At 45.3% G+C, this 17,500-nt stretch overlaps 1 protein-coding gene and 1 long non-coding RNA gene across 8 annotated transcripts in view; one reads left to right on the top strand and one right to left on the bottom strand.

Annotated features, from left to right (window-relative positions):
- celf2 (cugbp, Elav-like family member 2) overlaps positions 1-17,500 on the bottom strand; it is a 132,095-nt gene that overhangs the window by 30,449 nt on the left and 84,146 nt on the right. For 4 of the 6 annotated variants that reach the window (XM_056424614.1, XM_056424612.1, XM_056424616.1 and 1 more), the window contains exons 4-5: positions 10,114-10,162; positions 3,004-3,171 (exon numbers count right to left, since the gene is read on the bottom strand). In XM_056424614.1, the coding sequence (XP_056280589.1) occupies positions 3,004-3,171; positions 10,114-10,162 (217 nt within the window). The remainder of the gene's footprint in view (positions 1-3,003; positions 3,172-10,113; positions 10,163-17,500) is intronic. The other 2 variants (XM_056424611.1, XM_056424613.1) reach the window with 1 other exon arrangement.
- On the top strand, positions 12,573-13,798 carry LOC130200391 (uncharacterized). 2 transcript variants are annotated; one of them, XR_008833001.1, is made up of 5 exons: positions 12,573-12,615; positions 12,952-13,121; positions 13,207-13,260; positions 13,456-13,584; positions 13,719-13,798. It is a non-coding gene; the product is annotated as an uncharacterized LOC130200391 (long non-coding RNA). The 2 variants fall into 2 exon arrangements; XR_008833000.1 differs by lacking the exon at positions 12,573-12,615 and having other exon boundaries at positions 12,622-13,121.

Raw genomic sequence — 17,500 nt, 5'->3', positions numbered from 1 at the left:
GGAAGGATGGAAGGATGGAAGGATGGACGGATGGAAGGATGGACGGATGGAAGGATGGAAGGATGGACGGATGGAAGGAAGGATGGAAGGATGGAAGGATGGCAGAATGTAAACAGGGATGGAAGGATGAAATGTGGATCGAAGGATGAAAGGAGGGAATGGGGTGAGGGAGGAAACAGGGATGGAAGGAGGTCGACGTTGGTGTCTGGGGGACGAATTGATGGAAGAGAAGATTCTAGGTCAGCGAGGGTGAATACATGGAGGTGTGTGTGTGTGTGTGTGGGGGGGGGGGGTGAAGAAGCAAAGGATCATGGGAGTTTCTGAGCGGTTTAGTTTGTATGGGTTCGACACAGAGACAACCTTGAGGAGAAAAAGAAAAAAGAGAGAAAGACACGTTGAGAAATGAAGTCAAAGAAAAGAAAACATCCGACATAAAGAAATATAAAATACGTGAACGACAAAATTCACACAGAAACGTTGTGACGTCGACATGACAGCTCGAATGACAGGAGGAGGCGGAGGGAGGAGAAAGGAGGAGGAGAAGGGAGGAGGGAGGATGAGGAGGAATGACACTACATTGAAACCACAAAGGGGAGACAGGGCGGGGGGAGTATAGATTGGGGGGGGGGCTTGATGGACGAGCTGGTTGGAGGCGCCGTGACATCTCTGATCCAGTTGTTGTTGTTGTTGTGTTCTGACATCTTGTAAACATATTCTTGCTCAAAGCTTCAGACGCCAGCGGTGACGACGGAGCTTCACCGACGCCTCGCTCTCCAGACGAGGAGAGGAGACATAATTAAGATTTAGAAAACCAGGGGAGACTCCTCTGGTTGTATAGAAGTCTATGCTTCATGTGTTAAAGCTGCATTCTTTCTCCTGACCACCAGGGGGCGACTCCTCTGGTTGTATAGAAGTCTATGCTTCATGTGGTAAAGCTGCATTCTCTCTCCTGACCCGCAGGGGGCGACTCCTCTGGTTGTATAGAAGTCTATGCTTCATGTGGTAAAGCTGCATTCTCTCTCCTGACCACCAGGGGGCGAGTCCTCTGGTTGTATAGAAGTCTATGCTTCATGTGTTAAAGCTGCATTCTCTCTCCTGACCACCAGGGGGCGACTCCTCTGGTTGTATAGAAGTCTATGCTTTATGTGGTAAAGCTGCATTCTCTCTCCTGACCCGCAGGGGGCGACTCCTCTGGTTGTATAGAAGTCTATGCTTCATGTGGTAAAGCTGCATTCTCTCTCCTGACCACCAGGGGGCGAGTCCTCTGGTTGTATAGAAGTCTATGCTTCATGTGGTAAAGCTGCATTCTCTCTCCTGACCACCAGGGGGCGAGTCCTCTGGTTGTATAGAAGTCTATGCTTCATGTGGTAAAGCTGCATTCTCTCTCCTGACCACCAGGGGGTGCTCCGGCATTGAACCGCCGGCCTCAGCGTGGCGGCGTCACGGGGCTCAGGGACGGATTAGGGGGGTTAACTGGAGCAGCAGGGCGGAGGATATGGATGGAGGTCAGGAGGTGGGAGGAGGAGGGAAGGGAGGAGGAGGTTGGAGGGAAGAGGAGGAGGGGAGAGGAGGAGGAGGTGGAGGAGGGAGGAAAAGGAAGGTGGAGGAGGAGGGAAGAGGAGGAGGGATGGAGGCGGGAAGAGGAGGAGAGAGGAGGACGAAGAGGAAGAGGAGGAGGAGGCAAGAGGAGGAAGGAGGAGGAGGGAGAGAGAGAGAGAGAAAGAGAGAGAGAGAGAGAGAGAGGCGTGGTTCACAGCAGCCTCCAGGGGGCGCTGCAGTTCATTTTGATTCACATCTCATTAAAAAGGGAAAACTCGCCACCTTTCAGGGGAAGTCGAGTTCGTCGGCGCCGGCGAGCGAAGTCGCCCGTGGCTTCAGGTCGACTTCGCTCACCGCCGCTCGCCACCCTCGCCGTCCGCTCCAGAAGAGTGGCGAGTTTTTGAAGCTTCCCTCGGCGCGGCTCCAGAGCCTCGAGGAGCTCTGAGGAGCCTCGGCGGCCGGTTGAAGAACGAGTCCGATTGGTCGACACAGATCCGGACCCACTTTTATTCTTTTAGAATTTATTCCTGAAGTCCCGAATGTCTCCAAAAGTGTTTTATTATTTGTGTTTTTTCCGGCGTGTTTCCGTGACACGAATCACATCCAGTACCCGGAAACAAATGCTTGAAATCAAGCTAATCGGCTCGTTATGCCGAGAAGACGGAATAAACGTCTAAATAAGAATCAATTTTGGAGTGATGTCAATTTGTATTATTATTATTATTGTTAATATTATTATTAGCCCTCCTGTTATGTTCGTTTCTTACAGACAGCCGTGATGTTAAATCACCCAAAAGTGGTCAGAAACCCCAAAATCCTAAAATTATAGTTAGTCCCTCGTCACCAAACATGACAACGACTAAACCAGTAGTTAGTGGAGTTGTTCAGGCCTCCAGAGGTCAGAGTTCACCCAGGAGAACTCACTCGTTTTTATGGAAAATACATGTTCAAACTATTTTTTAGGTACATTGAAAAATCTAGACATAAATTGCATTTGTCCACCATAACATGTATTTTCTCCTAAATTTTATTTGTATTTTGTAATTTTTTTTATGGGGTGATGTAGATAAATAGAGACGAGACACCTGAGCTGTTAAATCCACCCGAACATCATCTCTGTCATATAAACCTGCAGGGGGGGGGGGGGGGGGTGCAAATGCGTGAGATTTTTGTTGTATTTTTTGTATAAGTTGATTACACTCAATAAGTTAAGCAGAATTAGTGTTATATAAATATATATATTTATATTTATATATATATATATATATTTTCCTAGATGGTCAAACTTTGAAACGAACATGACTGGAGGGTTAAATAATATACTATTATTAATATTCAATATTATTTTCCTTCTCTCGTTCAACCAGCCGCCTCCTCCAGTAGAGACTTCCTGCAGGGCTCTGAGCGAGAGCCCGCCCACACCGATCAGGTCCTGATAATCAATAAGGTGATGGGCAGCATTACGTGTGGATGGACGTGAGTCGGAGGGACACACACCTCTGCTCAGTCCGTCCGGCCCGCGGAGGATCCGGCACTCCTCGATCTGCCCGAACGCCGAGAACATGACCCGGATGTCGTTCTCGTTGCACTTCTTCGACACCATGCCGATGAACAACTTCCTGTCCTCCACCGCTGCAGAGAGGAAGAGGAGGAGAGAGGAGGAGAGGAAGAGGAGGAGAGGAAGAGGAGAAGAGAGGAGGGGTGTAAATGGAGGGGAGGACTCAATATACATATTTATTACACCTGGCGGAGGTCATGTGTTCAGTCTGTTACATTGTGTCTGTTACATTGTGTCTGTTACATTGTGTCTGTTACAACGTGTCTGTTACATTGTGTCTGTTACATTGTGTCTGTTACATTGTGTCTGTTACATTGTGTCTGTTACATTGTGTCTGTTACAATGTGTCTGTTACATTGTGTCTGTTACATTGTGTCTGTTACAATGTGTCTGTTACAACGTGTCTGTTACATTGTGTCTGTTACATTGTGTCTGTTACATTGTGTATGTTACATTGTGTCTGTTACATTGTGTCTGTTACATTGTGTCTGTTACATTGTGTGTGTTACAATGTGTCTGTTACATTGTGTCTGTTACATTGTGTCTGTTACATTGTGTCTGTTACAACGTGTCTGTTACATTGTGTCTGTTACAACGTGTCTGTTACATTGTGTGTTACATTGTGTCTGTTACATTGTGTCTGTTACAACGTGTCTGTTACAACGTGTATGTTACAACGTGTCTGTTACATTGTGTCTGTTACAACGTGTCTGTTACATTGTGTCTGTTACAATGTAAGTCTGTTACAACGTGTCTGTTACATTGTATCTGTTACAACGTGCCTGTTACATTGTGTCTGTTATAACGTGTCTGTTACATTGTGTCTGTTACAACGTGTCTGTTATGTGTTTGTTACAATGTGTCTGTTACAACGTGTCTGTTACATTGTGTCTGTTACAATGTGTCTGTTACATTGTGTCTGTTACAATGTGTCTGTTACATTGTGTCTGTTACTGTCACGAATTCCCCATCTTCCTAGTTGAATTCATCCTGCGTACATGTTTCATTAACTCTCCTGTCATTCCAGATCCTGTCATCCTCACCTGATTGTCCCTCATTCCCTTCACCTGGTCCTCACGCCCTCCTCACCTGCCTCTGGTCACCTCGTTAGTCCCTCATTCCCTTCACCTGGTCCTCACGCCCTTCTCACCTGCCTCTGGTCACCTCGTTAGTCCCTCATTCCCTTCACCTGGTCCTCACGCCCTTCTCACCTGCCTCTGGTCACCTCGTTAGTCCCTCATTCCCTTCACCTGGTCCTCACGCCCTTCTCACCTGCAGCCCCTCCCCTCATTAGTCCCTCACTATTTAGCTCCCTCACTTCCACTTGTCCTCTGACAGATTGTCTTGTGTGTCACCGCCAAACCTTCCAGCGTTACTAGAGTTTCTTCCTGACCTGCCTGTTACGACCCTGTTTGCCTGTTTACCCGACTCAAGATTTTGCCTGCCCCTTTTTGGATTTGTTGCCCTGTTGGACTGACTACCTGGTTTTGACTCTGCCTGAAACACACAGTAAACTGCCTCCTCCTGCATTCCGGTGTTTGTCGTGCTTTTGGGTTCCAGTACCTATAACCCTTACAGTTACAACATGTCTGTTACAACGTGTCTGTTACAATGTGTCTGTTACAACGTGCTGGTTGGTGGAGCCATGCTAGCAGTTTCCCTTGGTTTCCAGTGTTTGTGCTAAGCTATGCTAACAGTACTCTCATCTCCTAAACAGAGCAGCTCTCCTTCCACGTGTTTCCGTGTCGTTCCCCAGAGCAGGAGCAACGAGTTCCACACAGACACAAGGGAGGGAATGAGACCGAACAAAACAGCAATCAAAAGAAGAGGGGGAGGAGAGGAGGAGAGGGAGAGAGGAGGAGAGGGAGAGGAGAAGAGGGAGAGAGGAGGAGAGGAGGAGGGAGGAGAGGAGAGGAGGAGAGATGGAGAGGAGGAGAGGAGAGGAGGTGGAGAGGAGGAGAGGAGGGGTGGAGAGGAGGAGAGGAGGAGAGGAGGAGAGATGGAGAGGAGGAGAGGAGGAGAGGTGGAGAGGGAGAGAGGTGGAGAGGAGGAGAGGAGGAGAGGAGGTGGAGAGGAGGAGAGGAGAGGTGGAGAGGAGAGGTGGAGAGGAGGAGAGGTGGAGAGGAGGAGAGGGAGAGAGAGATGAAGACGGACAGAGTTCCTGTGTTTCATCACTCCGTCTCCGAGGCTCTCCAGCTCGTCTCCTCTCGCCCTCTTCCTCCCACCTGCTCCTCCTCCTCCTCTTCCTCTCCTCCCCCGTTGATTCCTCCTCCCGTCGCTGACACAATCCCTCCCTCTCCGGTGCCGTCTGCAGGAATGTGATCCGGCTGCAGGTGTCAGCGCGGAGGAGGAGCTCTACATTCAGGGGTTAAAGGTGAACCGTGTGTGTGTGTGTGTGTCTGTGTGTGTGTGTGTCTGTGTGTGTGTGTGTGTGTTGACGCGTTCCCACCCATTTCAATGTAATGCTAATCCAATTCATTTTCTAATGAGGAGAACTGTCGGCTCTCACCGCGAGGCCAAAGAGATAATCGCTCTGTTGCACTCTGGGAAATCAATACGCACTTGTTTATTCTGCTGTTTGGATTGTTTGTGTTTAAAAGACAAACCGCCGGGAAACAACGTCAAGATAAGTGTTGCTTCAGAAAGCTTCAACTCCTTTGTACACAGTGTGTCCGTGTGTGTGTCTCTGTGTGAGTGTGTGAGTGTGTGTGTCCGTGTGTGTCTCTGTGTGTGTGTGTCTCTGTGTGTGTGTCTCTGTGTGTGTGTGTCTCTGTGTGTGTGTGTGTCCGTGTGTGTGTCTCTGTGTGTGTGTCCGTGTGTGTGTGTCTTTGTGTGTGTGTGAGTGTGTGTCCGTGTGTGCCTCTGTGTGTGTGTCTCTGTGTGTGTGTGTCCGTGTGTGTCTCTGTGTGTGTGTGTGTGGGCGTGTGTGTGTCCGTGTGTGTCCGTGTGTGTGTGTGGGCGTGTGTGTGTCCGTGTGTGTGTGTCTTTGTGTGTGTGTGTGTGAGTGTGTGTGTCCTTGTGTGTCTCTGTGTGTGTCTCTGTGTGTGTGTGTGTCCGTGTGTGTGTCCGTGTGTGTGTTTGTGTGTGTGTGTGTGGGCGTGTGTGTGTCCGTGTGTTTGTGGGCGTGTGTGTGTCCGTGTGTGTGTGTCTTTGTGTGTGTGTGTGTCCGTGTGTCTCTGTGTGTGTGTCTGTGTGTCTGTGTGTGTGTGTGTGTCCGTGTGTGTCTCTGTGTGTGTGTTTGTGTGTGTCCGTGTGTGTGTGTGTGTGTGTGTCCGTGTGTGTGTGTGTGTGGGCGTGTGCACTCATCACTCCAGAGGAAGATTACCAGCAATGTAATTAATTTTGTCTGCGTCGATAGAGAAGACGGAGATGAGATCAGTAACAATGGACGGCTCTGTTCCTGGGAGGCAGCGGGGGGGGGGGGGGGGGGTAAGACTCATGAAGGATCTGGAGTCAGCTTTGCATTGTGGGATAGAAAGTAGAGCAGAACCGACCCCCTGCTGAGTTAGACACGTTGAGAGAAGAGAGGATATATATATATATTTAATACAATAAAACCAAACCGCTCTGTGTCTGTTAAAATGAGTGTTACAACGTAACAGTCTGTTACAACGTGTCTGTTACAATGTGTCTGTTACAACGTGTCTGTTACAATGTGTCTGTTACAACGTGTCTGTTACAACGTGTCTGTTACAATGTGTCTGTTACAACATGTCTGTTACATTGTGTCTGTTAAAATGTGTCTGTTACAACGTAACAGTCTGTTACAATGTGTCTGTTACAACGTGTCTGTTACAATGTGTCTGTTACAACGTGTCTGTTACAATGTGTCTGTTACAACATGTCTGTTACATTGTGTCTGTTAAAATGTGTCTGTTACAACGTAACAGTCTGTTACAACGTGTCTGTTACAATGTGTCTGTTACAACGTGTCTGTTACTAAGTACTTGTGTCCCTTCCTCCTCCTCCTCCTCCTCCTACTCCTCCCTAAACTGACAAACCTCCGAGCGACCGTAACGGCGGGTTTATTAAAGGTCGTTACCGGGCGGATAATGTGACGTACGCTCTGCTCCATATTTCCGTCCTGGCTGTGAAAAGCTGACACTTTATTGAGTTCCCCCATCGTTACCGACGGTTACGAGTCATGAAGTCTGGAGGCTGATGGTTTTATCAGGACGTCGTTTCATCGTCTCCTCCTCAGTGGACAGATCTACGGCTGGGAGTCTCCTCCCATGGGACGTAAGCTGAACTGTTCTATTGTCATGCATATATATATATATATTTATAAATATATAAATATATATTTATATATTAATAAATATATATATTAATAAATATAGATATATATACATTTATAAATATAAATATATTTATTAAAAAAATAATTATATATACATATTTATAAATATATATATATATACATATTTATAAATATATATATATATTTTTATATTCATAAAAAGAAAATATATATATATATACATATTTATATATATATAAGTGTATATAAATATATATATATAAATATATATATATATATTTTTATGAATATATATATAAGTATATTTATATATACAAATAAATATATAAATATATCTATCTATCTACAAAAACACCTTTAAAAACAATCTGCGACTGGATTTTCTCTTCATTAATCATGTTTTTGTATCATTTTTTTCATATTCTGCTCAATTACTCAGCTTTAAAGTGTCAGACGCAACCAAATTAACTCAAAAAAATAATTACAATGTCTCACTTAGCCATGCAGATGATTTCTGTTTCATTTAATTTGCTCAACGTGTTCAGATACCTGCTCGGCTGCAGAGATTCACCGCGCTCCTTCATCCAGAAGGATTTTAAATGAGAAATATGTTTTGTCAGCTGTGAGGATTCAAAGCTGGAGTTTCATGGAGTTCATGACATTTTAGCAATTTTTTGTGTGGGGGTTGGCGGAGATCAATTCATCTCCATAACGTTTGAGTGGTTGCAGGCGGCTCGGCAGGAACGATGACATCATATGTTTTGTTTTTACATTTCGAATCCAACAGAAGCTGAAATTATAAACCCAATCAGTTTAGCTCTGCCTCTCCCATTAAAGCGCAACTTTAATAACATTGTCTTTTAGTTTCCAAATGTACCTCGACTAAATATCTCTGAGCATAATGAACCTGAGTGTTATTGCCCAATCAGAATGAAGCCAATTTAAAAACAGATTGGAATAACCAGGCGGCACAACGCAGAAGTTATTGTGAAATAAGAATAAAAATATCTTTTATTTTCCTTCTCTTGGTCTCTGTTTTAACGGATGTTCTTTGTATATAAAATACATGTAAAAATATCTCTATATCTATATGACCGCCAAATCCAGGTCCAGGTGGACGTTTGTGCCAAATTTAAATAAAATGATCTTATTTTAATTTTTTAAATTTGGCGCACTGTCCCTTTAAGGACGCCGTCTTGCTGGTCAGAATGGGAAGCAACGAGCAGGAGGCCGGTTCACCACGAGGCCAGATCAATTCAACTTTCTCCGACTTCCTTCTGAAGAGCCTCAATAATTTATCACACATATAAGAATGTATATATATTAGGGCTGTCAGCGTTAACGCGTTAATCTATGCGATTAATTTGGCCGCGTTAACGCACTAAAATATTTTAACGCAATTAACGCAACTTTGTTTACTTCCGGTGTTCGTTGAAGTTTTTACACTCAAACCGAGTGTCAAACCGCGGCAGTACGGTTTAACACTGTTTCCGTTTTAAAAACAATTATTTCTCCGCGAAAATAAGGATCATAAATCAGTTTAACTCGTGGATGAATCAGTCGGGTTTCCTCCTGCTCCTCCTTCCTCCCGTCTCCCCCTCTGATACTCAGAGGAACGGAGGGGCGACGTGTCGGGGGACGCGCCGCGGAAAGAACTCGTCACACGAAACCTTCACCGTGATTGGTCAATCCGTTTGTCTGTCAACATTTTGGGGAAAAAACAACCAATGAACACTCAGTAAATCACAAGGACCTCCCACCTCACATGTAAGGCTCATTAGCAGCCTGTCAGTCAGAGAGCAGAGAACACGGCACCAGGACACCTGAGCCTCATTGAATAGAGCTGAGATTGTTCTGGAATGTTTGATGTATAACACGTGGGGGTGTGTCACATGCAAACGCCTTTAAAAGGTGAATTTAATTTATTTTGTAAAATGTATAAAATGCCCCCAGCCTCCAGAGGGTTAACGTGACATATGTGAATGTCAGTCAGTTACCAAGGCCACTGGTTCTGCTGTTCAGTGGTAAAGATGACAGGACCAATGGGGTCTCTATATACTTCTTTTTTTTAACTAATCTGATGTTTCACTGAAGAAACAATTTATCATCCACAATATTAAATACCTCGCTGGCACTTTATAGGTAGGAGCCTCTTTGAAACACAGCTCTGTGTGAAGTTTGGTCTTTAAAAAGAATGAACTTTTAACTTTGAACTTAATTGTGATTAATCGCGATTAATCGCGATTAATTAATCGCAATTTCAAAATGTGCGATTAATTAGGTAAATTTTTTTAATCGATTGACAGCCCTAATATATATATATACATATATTTGCATATATATATATATATATTTATATAAATATCCCCTTCTGTTTCTGATCCCGTCTGCCAGTGGAGAGGCGAGAGAGCTATTACCAAGCAAATTCAGAACGGCTATTAATGCATCTGTGTGATATTGATGTGTGTGTGTGTGTGTGTGTGCGGTGTGTGTGTGTGTGTGCGTGTGTGCGGTGTGTGTGTGTGCGGTGTGTGTGTGTGTGTGGTGTGTGCGGTGTGTGTGTGTTTGCGTGTGTGTGTGCGTGCGGTGTGTGTGTGTGCGGTGTGTGTGCGGTGTGTGTGTGTGTGTGCGGTGTGTGTGTGTGTGTGTGTGTCCGTGTGTGTGTGTGTGTGTGTGTGCGGTCGGTGTGTGTGTGTCTGTGTGTGTGTGTGCGGTGTGTGTGTGTGTGTGTGTGTGTGTGTGTGGGGCCGCTCACCGTTAGATTTCTCGCTGTCTGCAGGTTTCATCTGGATCGGGTGGTGCATCTGCAGAGACAGAAGAGAAGAACATGCAACGTTAAACGCTGCACACACACATACACACACACACACACACACACACACACACACACACACACACACACACACTGTCACTCAGTGTTGTGTTCAGGAGCCGCCGGAACAATCGGATTAAATCAACCTCACGCTGTATTATAATGAGACAAGAAGACTAGAAACTAGAGACTGAGACATAAACTCATGTTTACATGTTTACTGAGGGAATACATCAAGAGAAGTAGAGTCACTATAGAGACTTCTATACAACCAGAGGAGCCCCCTGGTGGTCAGGAGAGAGAATGCAGCGTTAACACATGAAGCATAGACTTCTATACAACCAGAGGAGTCTCCCCCTGGTGGTCAGGAGAGAGAATGCAGCTTTAACACATGAAGCATAGACTTCTATACAACCAGAGGAGTCGCCCCCTGGTGGTCAGGAGAGAGAATGCAGCTTTAACACATGAAGCATAGACTTCTATACAACCAGAGGAGTCGCCCCCTGGTGGTCAGGAGAGAATGCAGCTTTAACACATGAAGCATAGACTTCTATACAACCAGAGGAGTCGCCCCCTGGTGGTCAGGAGAGAGAATGCAGCTTTAACACATGAAGCGTAGACTTATTTTCATGTTCCCGGTCTTTTCTGTCCCTCGTCTTCTTCAAAAACCTTCACAGACGTTAAAACGTCGGTTCACGACAGCCGAAGTTGTCTGATGTCCAACGTGTCCTGAATGCATCTCCATGCATTCCACTGTGTCTCCGTGTTGCCGGTGTGAACGGCGTCTAATGGTGACGGAGGTGTGTTCAAGGCGGCCGTTCTTCTTCTTTGGAAAACAAGAAGACACTCCACAGCCGAGAGGCTTTGTCGCCTCTCTCCCTCTCCTCCTCCGTCATCCCCCTGTTTCTTTATTCCCTCCATCCCTCTCTCCCTTATGGGAGATTATGTGTCTGTTTGATCTGCCGGGGAGACGGATGACTGTGATTCTCCAAATCTGGCCCGGTATCCATCACACTCGCCGTCAAACACGGCGCAGCGCGAGTGTGTCTGTCCGTACGCGCCCCGTCTTACCCATAATGCCCCTGGGATCAGTCACGCTGTGACAGAAGGCTTTGATCTTCCAATTCCATCACACACCTTTATCCCGACTCTCTCCCTCTTACTCTCTTCCTTATCATCCTCACGATGTTGCTTTTTTTCTTCATCCATCTCTCAGACACACACGCACACGCCATGCACACGCACACGCCATGCACACACACACGCCACGCACACGCCATTCTTGTCCATTGATTAGTTATCAAACCGGCCTGATGGGGGCAGTGGAGGGGGGAGGAGCAGAGAGAGAGACTCCCTCCAAAATAAAAGCATGAACCAAGACCAGAAGTCAAAGGACGACATCAGAGCCGCTGTGAGACCAGAAGGAGGGAATGTGATGGTGACGTGTGACCTGTGGTGCGTTCAGGGAACATATTCTGAATGAAGGTAAAGGAAGAGACTCAATGATGAACTACAGTCAGATTTAAAGAAAAACTACAGTCAGACTAAAAGAACTACAGTAGGAATCAAAGAAAAACTACAATGAGAACGAGAAAAAACTACAATAAGAATGCATTTATTAGTCCTTTCAACCTCGACAAAGGCCGCGCAGACCAGATCACTCCCTTTCTTTTCTTACCTTTCACAATAAAAGCTTCGAGACGTATAATATTCGCAGGCCAATATTTAACATTTCTCATTTATTAGATAAAAACTAGATACCGGGTGAAAAGATGGAGAGATGGCTGAACGGCACGAAGAAACAACTGGAATGAGAGAGAGAGAGAAATAAGTGGGAAAGTAAACGTGTAAATTCAGCGACGGTTTGGATGCTTTTACTTTGAAATCTTTTGTGCATCAGCGTGGGGGACGAGGAGGAGAAAGAAAGTGAAGACATAAAGACAGACAGTCAAAGAAAAACAGAGAAGGGAAAGGAGGGAGAGAAGTGACAGACGGTGACAGAGAGAGAGAAAGAAAAGAGGGACAGAAGGAGCAGGGGCGTGTCTAGGGGGTGGCCAGGGGTGGCACGTGCTACCCCTGGAATCTGATTGGCCACCCCAGGTGCCACCCCATATGCTAAACTATGATTGGCTATCTGCCCACGGAGGCGGGAACGTTTGAATTGTGTGACTACCGAACTTTCATTTTCAACCGACAAGAAGACATCAAGAAGACATCAAGAGATTGCGGCTACTCGCTCCTGAAAGATGTGAGTAGCTAGAATTATTGATAACAGTTACACATAATGAGTCAGTGGTTTAAAAGTTTGAACTGTAATAAGCTAAAACGTTTTTGATTTTCACGATATGTGGTGCAGGTCTGTCATCATCGCGACTGTCGACAGGGTCGCCTGTCACAGCATGCTGCCTAGCAAACCTGTCCAGGGATTCTTAGCTCCTGAAAGATGTGAGTAGACTTATTGATACACATGTGTGAATGGTTTAAAAGCTAAAACGTTTTCCCATCTTATTTTATTATTTCCTGACTCAGCTTACTAGCAAACCTGTCGTCATCATTGTTTGGTTATTGTCAACGATGCTAATGCTAACGCTAATGCTAACGCTGATGCTAACGCTAGCTAACTTAACGTTACAGTATGTAAATCTGTCTTGTATCTCTTCTAACTTTGTAACATTAGACCTGAGTAAGTTTTGCATGTCACATTCATTCATGCATTCATAATTAGGCTAAATGTATTGTGCAAGATATAGTGACATGCATCATGACATGCGACTATTACAGTATGAAAAGAAATCAGAACATTCAGGGATTCTTCAAAAGAAAGAAATCCAAAACAACAGAGCAGGACAGAGCAGCAGAAGCCAGCAGTGCTAGTCAGTCTGAGGATGAGAGCCAGCTTGACTCTGCTAGGGATGTACAGCAGGAGCCTCCAGCTTCAGCTGTACACATGGGTATGTAAAATCCTGATACCACTTAGCCTACTTACAAAAAGGCTGATTTTATTATCATTCTGATGACAACGTATGTGTTTTGTAGACTCAGACAAGGATACTGGTGATGAAGGCCCTTCATCTTCACTTGCACATCAGGGTATGTAATGTATGCATCTTTATAAAACTATCTGCTATGACTTGAGATGTTTCACTTTTGCTATACTTATAGTGGCTTATACTGAGATTCAGGGCAAAGCCCTATTTTTAACAATACAGGTGTGAAAAAGCTAAATATGACTAATTTGACATACAAATAAATTGATACAACTGTTAAAATCCTATATTACTTCAGGTGTGTCAAGTCAGCCACTCTCTGACAATGACACTGACACTGAGAACCATCCAGCAGTACCTGCAGGCCATGCAGTGACACGTGGGGATGGTGATGCAGCAGCCCTTGTGGCCCCACCTGGACCTCATGGTATGCCTTAATATTTCATATGAAATATATTGTACTTAATTCAATTCTTTCATCTGTACTAATGCCCCAATGAGCACTTCTGTCCCAACAAGTACATGACACTGATCCAATTCTCATGCTTTTGTCACTTTCAGATATTTCACAGTCAAGAGCAGCAGGTCCCTCTCAGCCTCGTTTAAAGGTTTTTCCAAGAACCCTCCAAGGTGAGAAGAGGACGGCGTTCAATCCAGTGTGGTTTAACCACATTTCCTGGCTTGAATACTCACAAAGCAAAGTTTCAGCCTACTGTTACGCATGCAGACACTTCTCCTGCCTGGCGCGTCAGAATCTGTTTTCTCCTCAGAATCAGGCTTTTCACACTGGGAAAAAGCAACGTACAAAGATGCTGGCTTTAAGTTGCATGAGAAATCTGAGTCTCACATTAATGCCATGTTTGCTTGGAATGAGCACAAGAGGCTATTGCTTACAGATTCTTCTATCTTAGATATGATTAACAAAGAGTACAAAAGAAAGTTGAAGAGAATCGCAGTTACATTAAAACAGTTGCAGATGTACTGCTTTTGACAGCAACACAGAATATAGCACAAAGAGGTCACCGTGAATCGGAAGAATATGACAACAAAGGGAATTTCTTAGGAATTCTAGAAATGATCGCTAAACACAATCCTATGGTAGCCCAAAAAATGAAGGGACAACGCAATGCAAAATACACAAGCAATACCATACAGAATGAAATTCTGCAGTGCTTAGCAAGTATGGTGCGTGATGAGATTGTGAAGGAAGTGAAGGAGAGTGTGGTATTCTCTGTCATTGCTGATGAAACCAAAGATCTGAAAAAGAAGGAGCAGCTGTCATTAGTAGTTAGGTATTACTACAACGGGGCTGTGCATGAAAGCTTTCTTGATTTCCAACATGCCCAACATCTAGATGCTAAGGGGCTCAGCGAAATGATCATCCAGTGTTTAGAAAGATATGGCCTTCAGTACAAAGAAAATCTTGTTGGACAAGGTTATGATGGGGCCTCAGTGATGAGTGGCAAACACACAGGTGTGGCAGCCAGAATTAAGACAGAGGCTAAACATGCGTTTTATGTCCACTGTAATGCGCACTGTCTGAACCTGGTCTTAGTTGACACTGTGAAGTCAGTTCCAGAGGCTGATTGCTTCTTCTCACTGCTTGAGAAGCTCTATGTGTACATGTCAGGATCTTATGTGCACCAGAAATGGCTGGATGTTCAAAAGGAGATGTATGGGGGCCAGCCTAGGGAGTTACAAAAACTTAGTGACACAAGATGGGCATGTAGAGCATTGGCTTGCAGGAACTTCATGGATAGGTTACCAGCTGTGTTGTGTGTCCTTCAAAATATAAGCGAAGAAAATCATAGAGACAGATCCACTGATGCTCGAGGTTTGCTTGCACAGATTGACCTCACATTCATATCCCTCCTTGCAACCTTCCGAAAACTGTTCGGAAACACAAAGCTGCTTTCTGACCTGCTACAGTCACCCTCAGTTGATTTAGCTATGGCAGTAGACATGGTGGAGTCACTTCACGATACACTTCAGGAGTACAGGACTGAGACATTTTGTGATCAACTGTGGCATGACATAGTAGAGACAGCCAAACAGTGTAATATAGCTGTTGAGAATAGTGAGAAGAAGAGATCACAAAAGTTAGCTCCAAACTTGGTGGGTCTTATGTGACATGTACTATAGGCCTGCGGAAGGGTAATGATGACAAAGATACATTCAGACAGAGACTACTCTACCCCATCCTTGACTCCATGATTGGTGAATTGGAAAGAAGGTTCTCAAAACCTAACTGTTTAATAATGAAGGGTTTACAGGCCCTAAACCCTAAAAGCAGTACATTCCTTCAAGACAACCAAGTATTTGGCTTGGGTGAAATGTATGGTTGTGATCAAGAAGATCTTACTCATGAGCTTCACCAGGCTAGGAGAATTTTGAAAAGGAAGGCTGAGAGTGGGGCAAGAGAGTTGGCAAGCATTCTAGACTTGACTGTGTTTTTAGAACCGTACCAAGAGGTGTTTCATGAGCTCTTCAGGCTGTGCAAAATAGCTGTAGCCCTTCCAGTCAGCAGTGCTGCCTGTGAGCGGAGCTTTTCTGCTCTAAAGCTAATTAAAAACCATTTGAGGACAACAATGGTAGATAGCAGGCTAAGCCATTTAGGTGTGCTAAGCATTGAGTCAAGAAGAGCTAAGGCATTGAACATGGATGACTTTATAAAACTGTTTGCAAGCCAACACAAGAACAGGAGAATTCAACTGTTTTAAATGTATCTGGGCTGTTTTTTTTGTTGGCACTTTACTTTATACTGTGACAGTTTTTAATTGTATTTATTTTATTGGCACTTTACTTTATACTGTGACCGTTTTCAATATTGTTGGCATTATTACGGATTTGGCTCTCGACGAAGGCGGTCGCAATTTTCTCCCCCTCTCCTCCCCATGACCTTCCCTTCCCTGCTTGGCTTCTCTCGTCATGTCTTGTCTGTCTCTATACTTGAGAGACTCTCTCCGCATCGCTCTTCGAACTAAAAACCATGGACGTAATCAACTGGTCCTTAAACGCAATTGACACCATCTTCTCGACGAGAAGCTCGGGTTCGGGGGAACCTGCCTGTCCTGCTGGGACGAATGTTGCTGGATACACGATGGACGCGTGGGCGAAGTGGCGGGTCTTGTGCCTAGCACCACTCTCCGTGGAGGACGTAGAAGACATCTACCTATTCGGAACTATGATTACAGGATTTCTGCTGTTTGGATTTGGCGCTGCCCTGGCTTATCGGAAAATTAAGGAAACGGTGACAGCCGTTAAAAGCCCCCTAAGGCTGCCCGACATGATTGACGCGTTGGGCAGAGTTGTTGGCACTCAGACTTTGGCATTAAACCGTCAGAATGACAACATCGTGGAGAAGCTGACGGCTCTGCAAATGAAATTGGATCGATTTGAAATCCTATTGGCAAACGGGAGGAAATTGGAGGAATAGTGGGTGCGCAAAATTGAATTGCAGCTACTGGAAGACCAAACAATCCCAATCTTATCTGCTTTCGGCTCCCTCTACCAGGACGGGCCTTGGCCTTGTCCAAGGCCGTGACTGGAACAACAACTCCCCCGAAGATCACTGAAGCGAGACTCTCTCATTCCCTTCCCCCTATCCACAGACACCTGTGGTTGTTTTCTCCCCAGGACCCTTCAAGGCCATCTCCATGGCAACGACCATCTTGTGGACTGAGAACTTTGTCTGTTGTGGACTGGGGGAGGACGATACACCGGGCCACTCACACACGAACTTCAACAAACTGAAATGCACTCACTACCCCCCCCCCCATCCCACGCCTTCGCCTGCTTTGCCCCCCCAGGGTGACAGGACGGGGTCTGCGTCCGGCGCCGTGACGGCGAAGGACCGGGCTGGCTGCTTGTCGGTGCTGGTTACCTTCTGCCCCCAATGACGGGGCTATCGCCCAGTCTTTGGATTACCTCCCCCCCTTCCTACTCGTTGCAAGTCATGTCTAAGATGTATGTGCTTATGTGCAATGGTGTTTTTTGTTTCTCCTGCTCCCACACTGTACCCCTCTAGGGGCATAGTCGGGGGGTGGCTTTTTCTTTTTCTCGCCTCTCTTCCCTCATGTTATGCTGTCATCTTTCATCCACCCTTTCCTAGATGGCGCCGCGGACGGCGCCTCGGTGTCTTGGTGCGCGATTCTTGCACCTTCCGCCAAAAAAAGTTCCTCGTTTGTTTGTGAAAACATTCTTTGGCAATAAACCTGTTTCTGATTCTGATTCTGATTTCTTTCTGATTACTTTATTTTAAGTTTGTTGGCACTTACTCTGAGAATGTGCATTTTCTTTTGTATATACAGTACTGTACAAGTTGTTAAAGAATAAAGTATGGA

Source organism: Pseudoliparis swirei, chromosome 10, assembly GCF_029220125.1.
Source record: "Pseudoliparis swirei isolate HS2019 ecotype Mariana Trench chromosome 10, NWPU_hadal_v1, whole genome shotgun sequence".
Lineage (NCBI taxonomy): Eukaryota > Metazoa > Chordata > Actinopteri > Perciformes > Liparidae > Pseudoliparis > Pseudoliparis swirei.
This window is presented reverse-complemented; position numbering and strand designations above follow the sequence as displayed.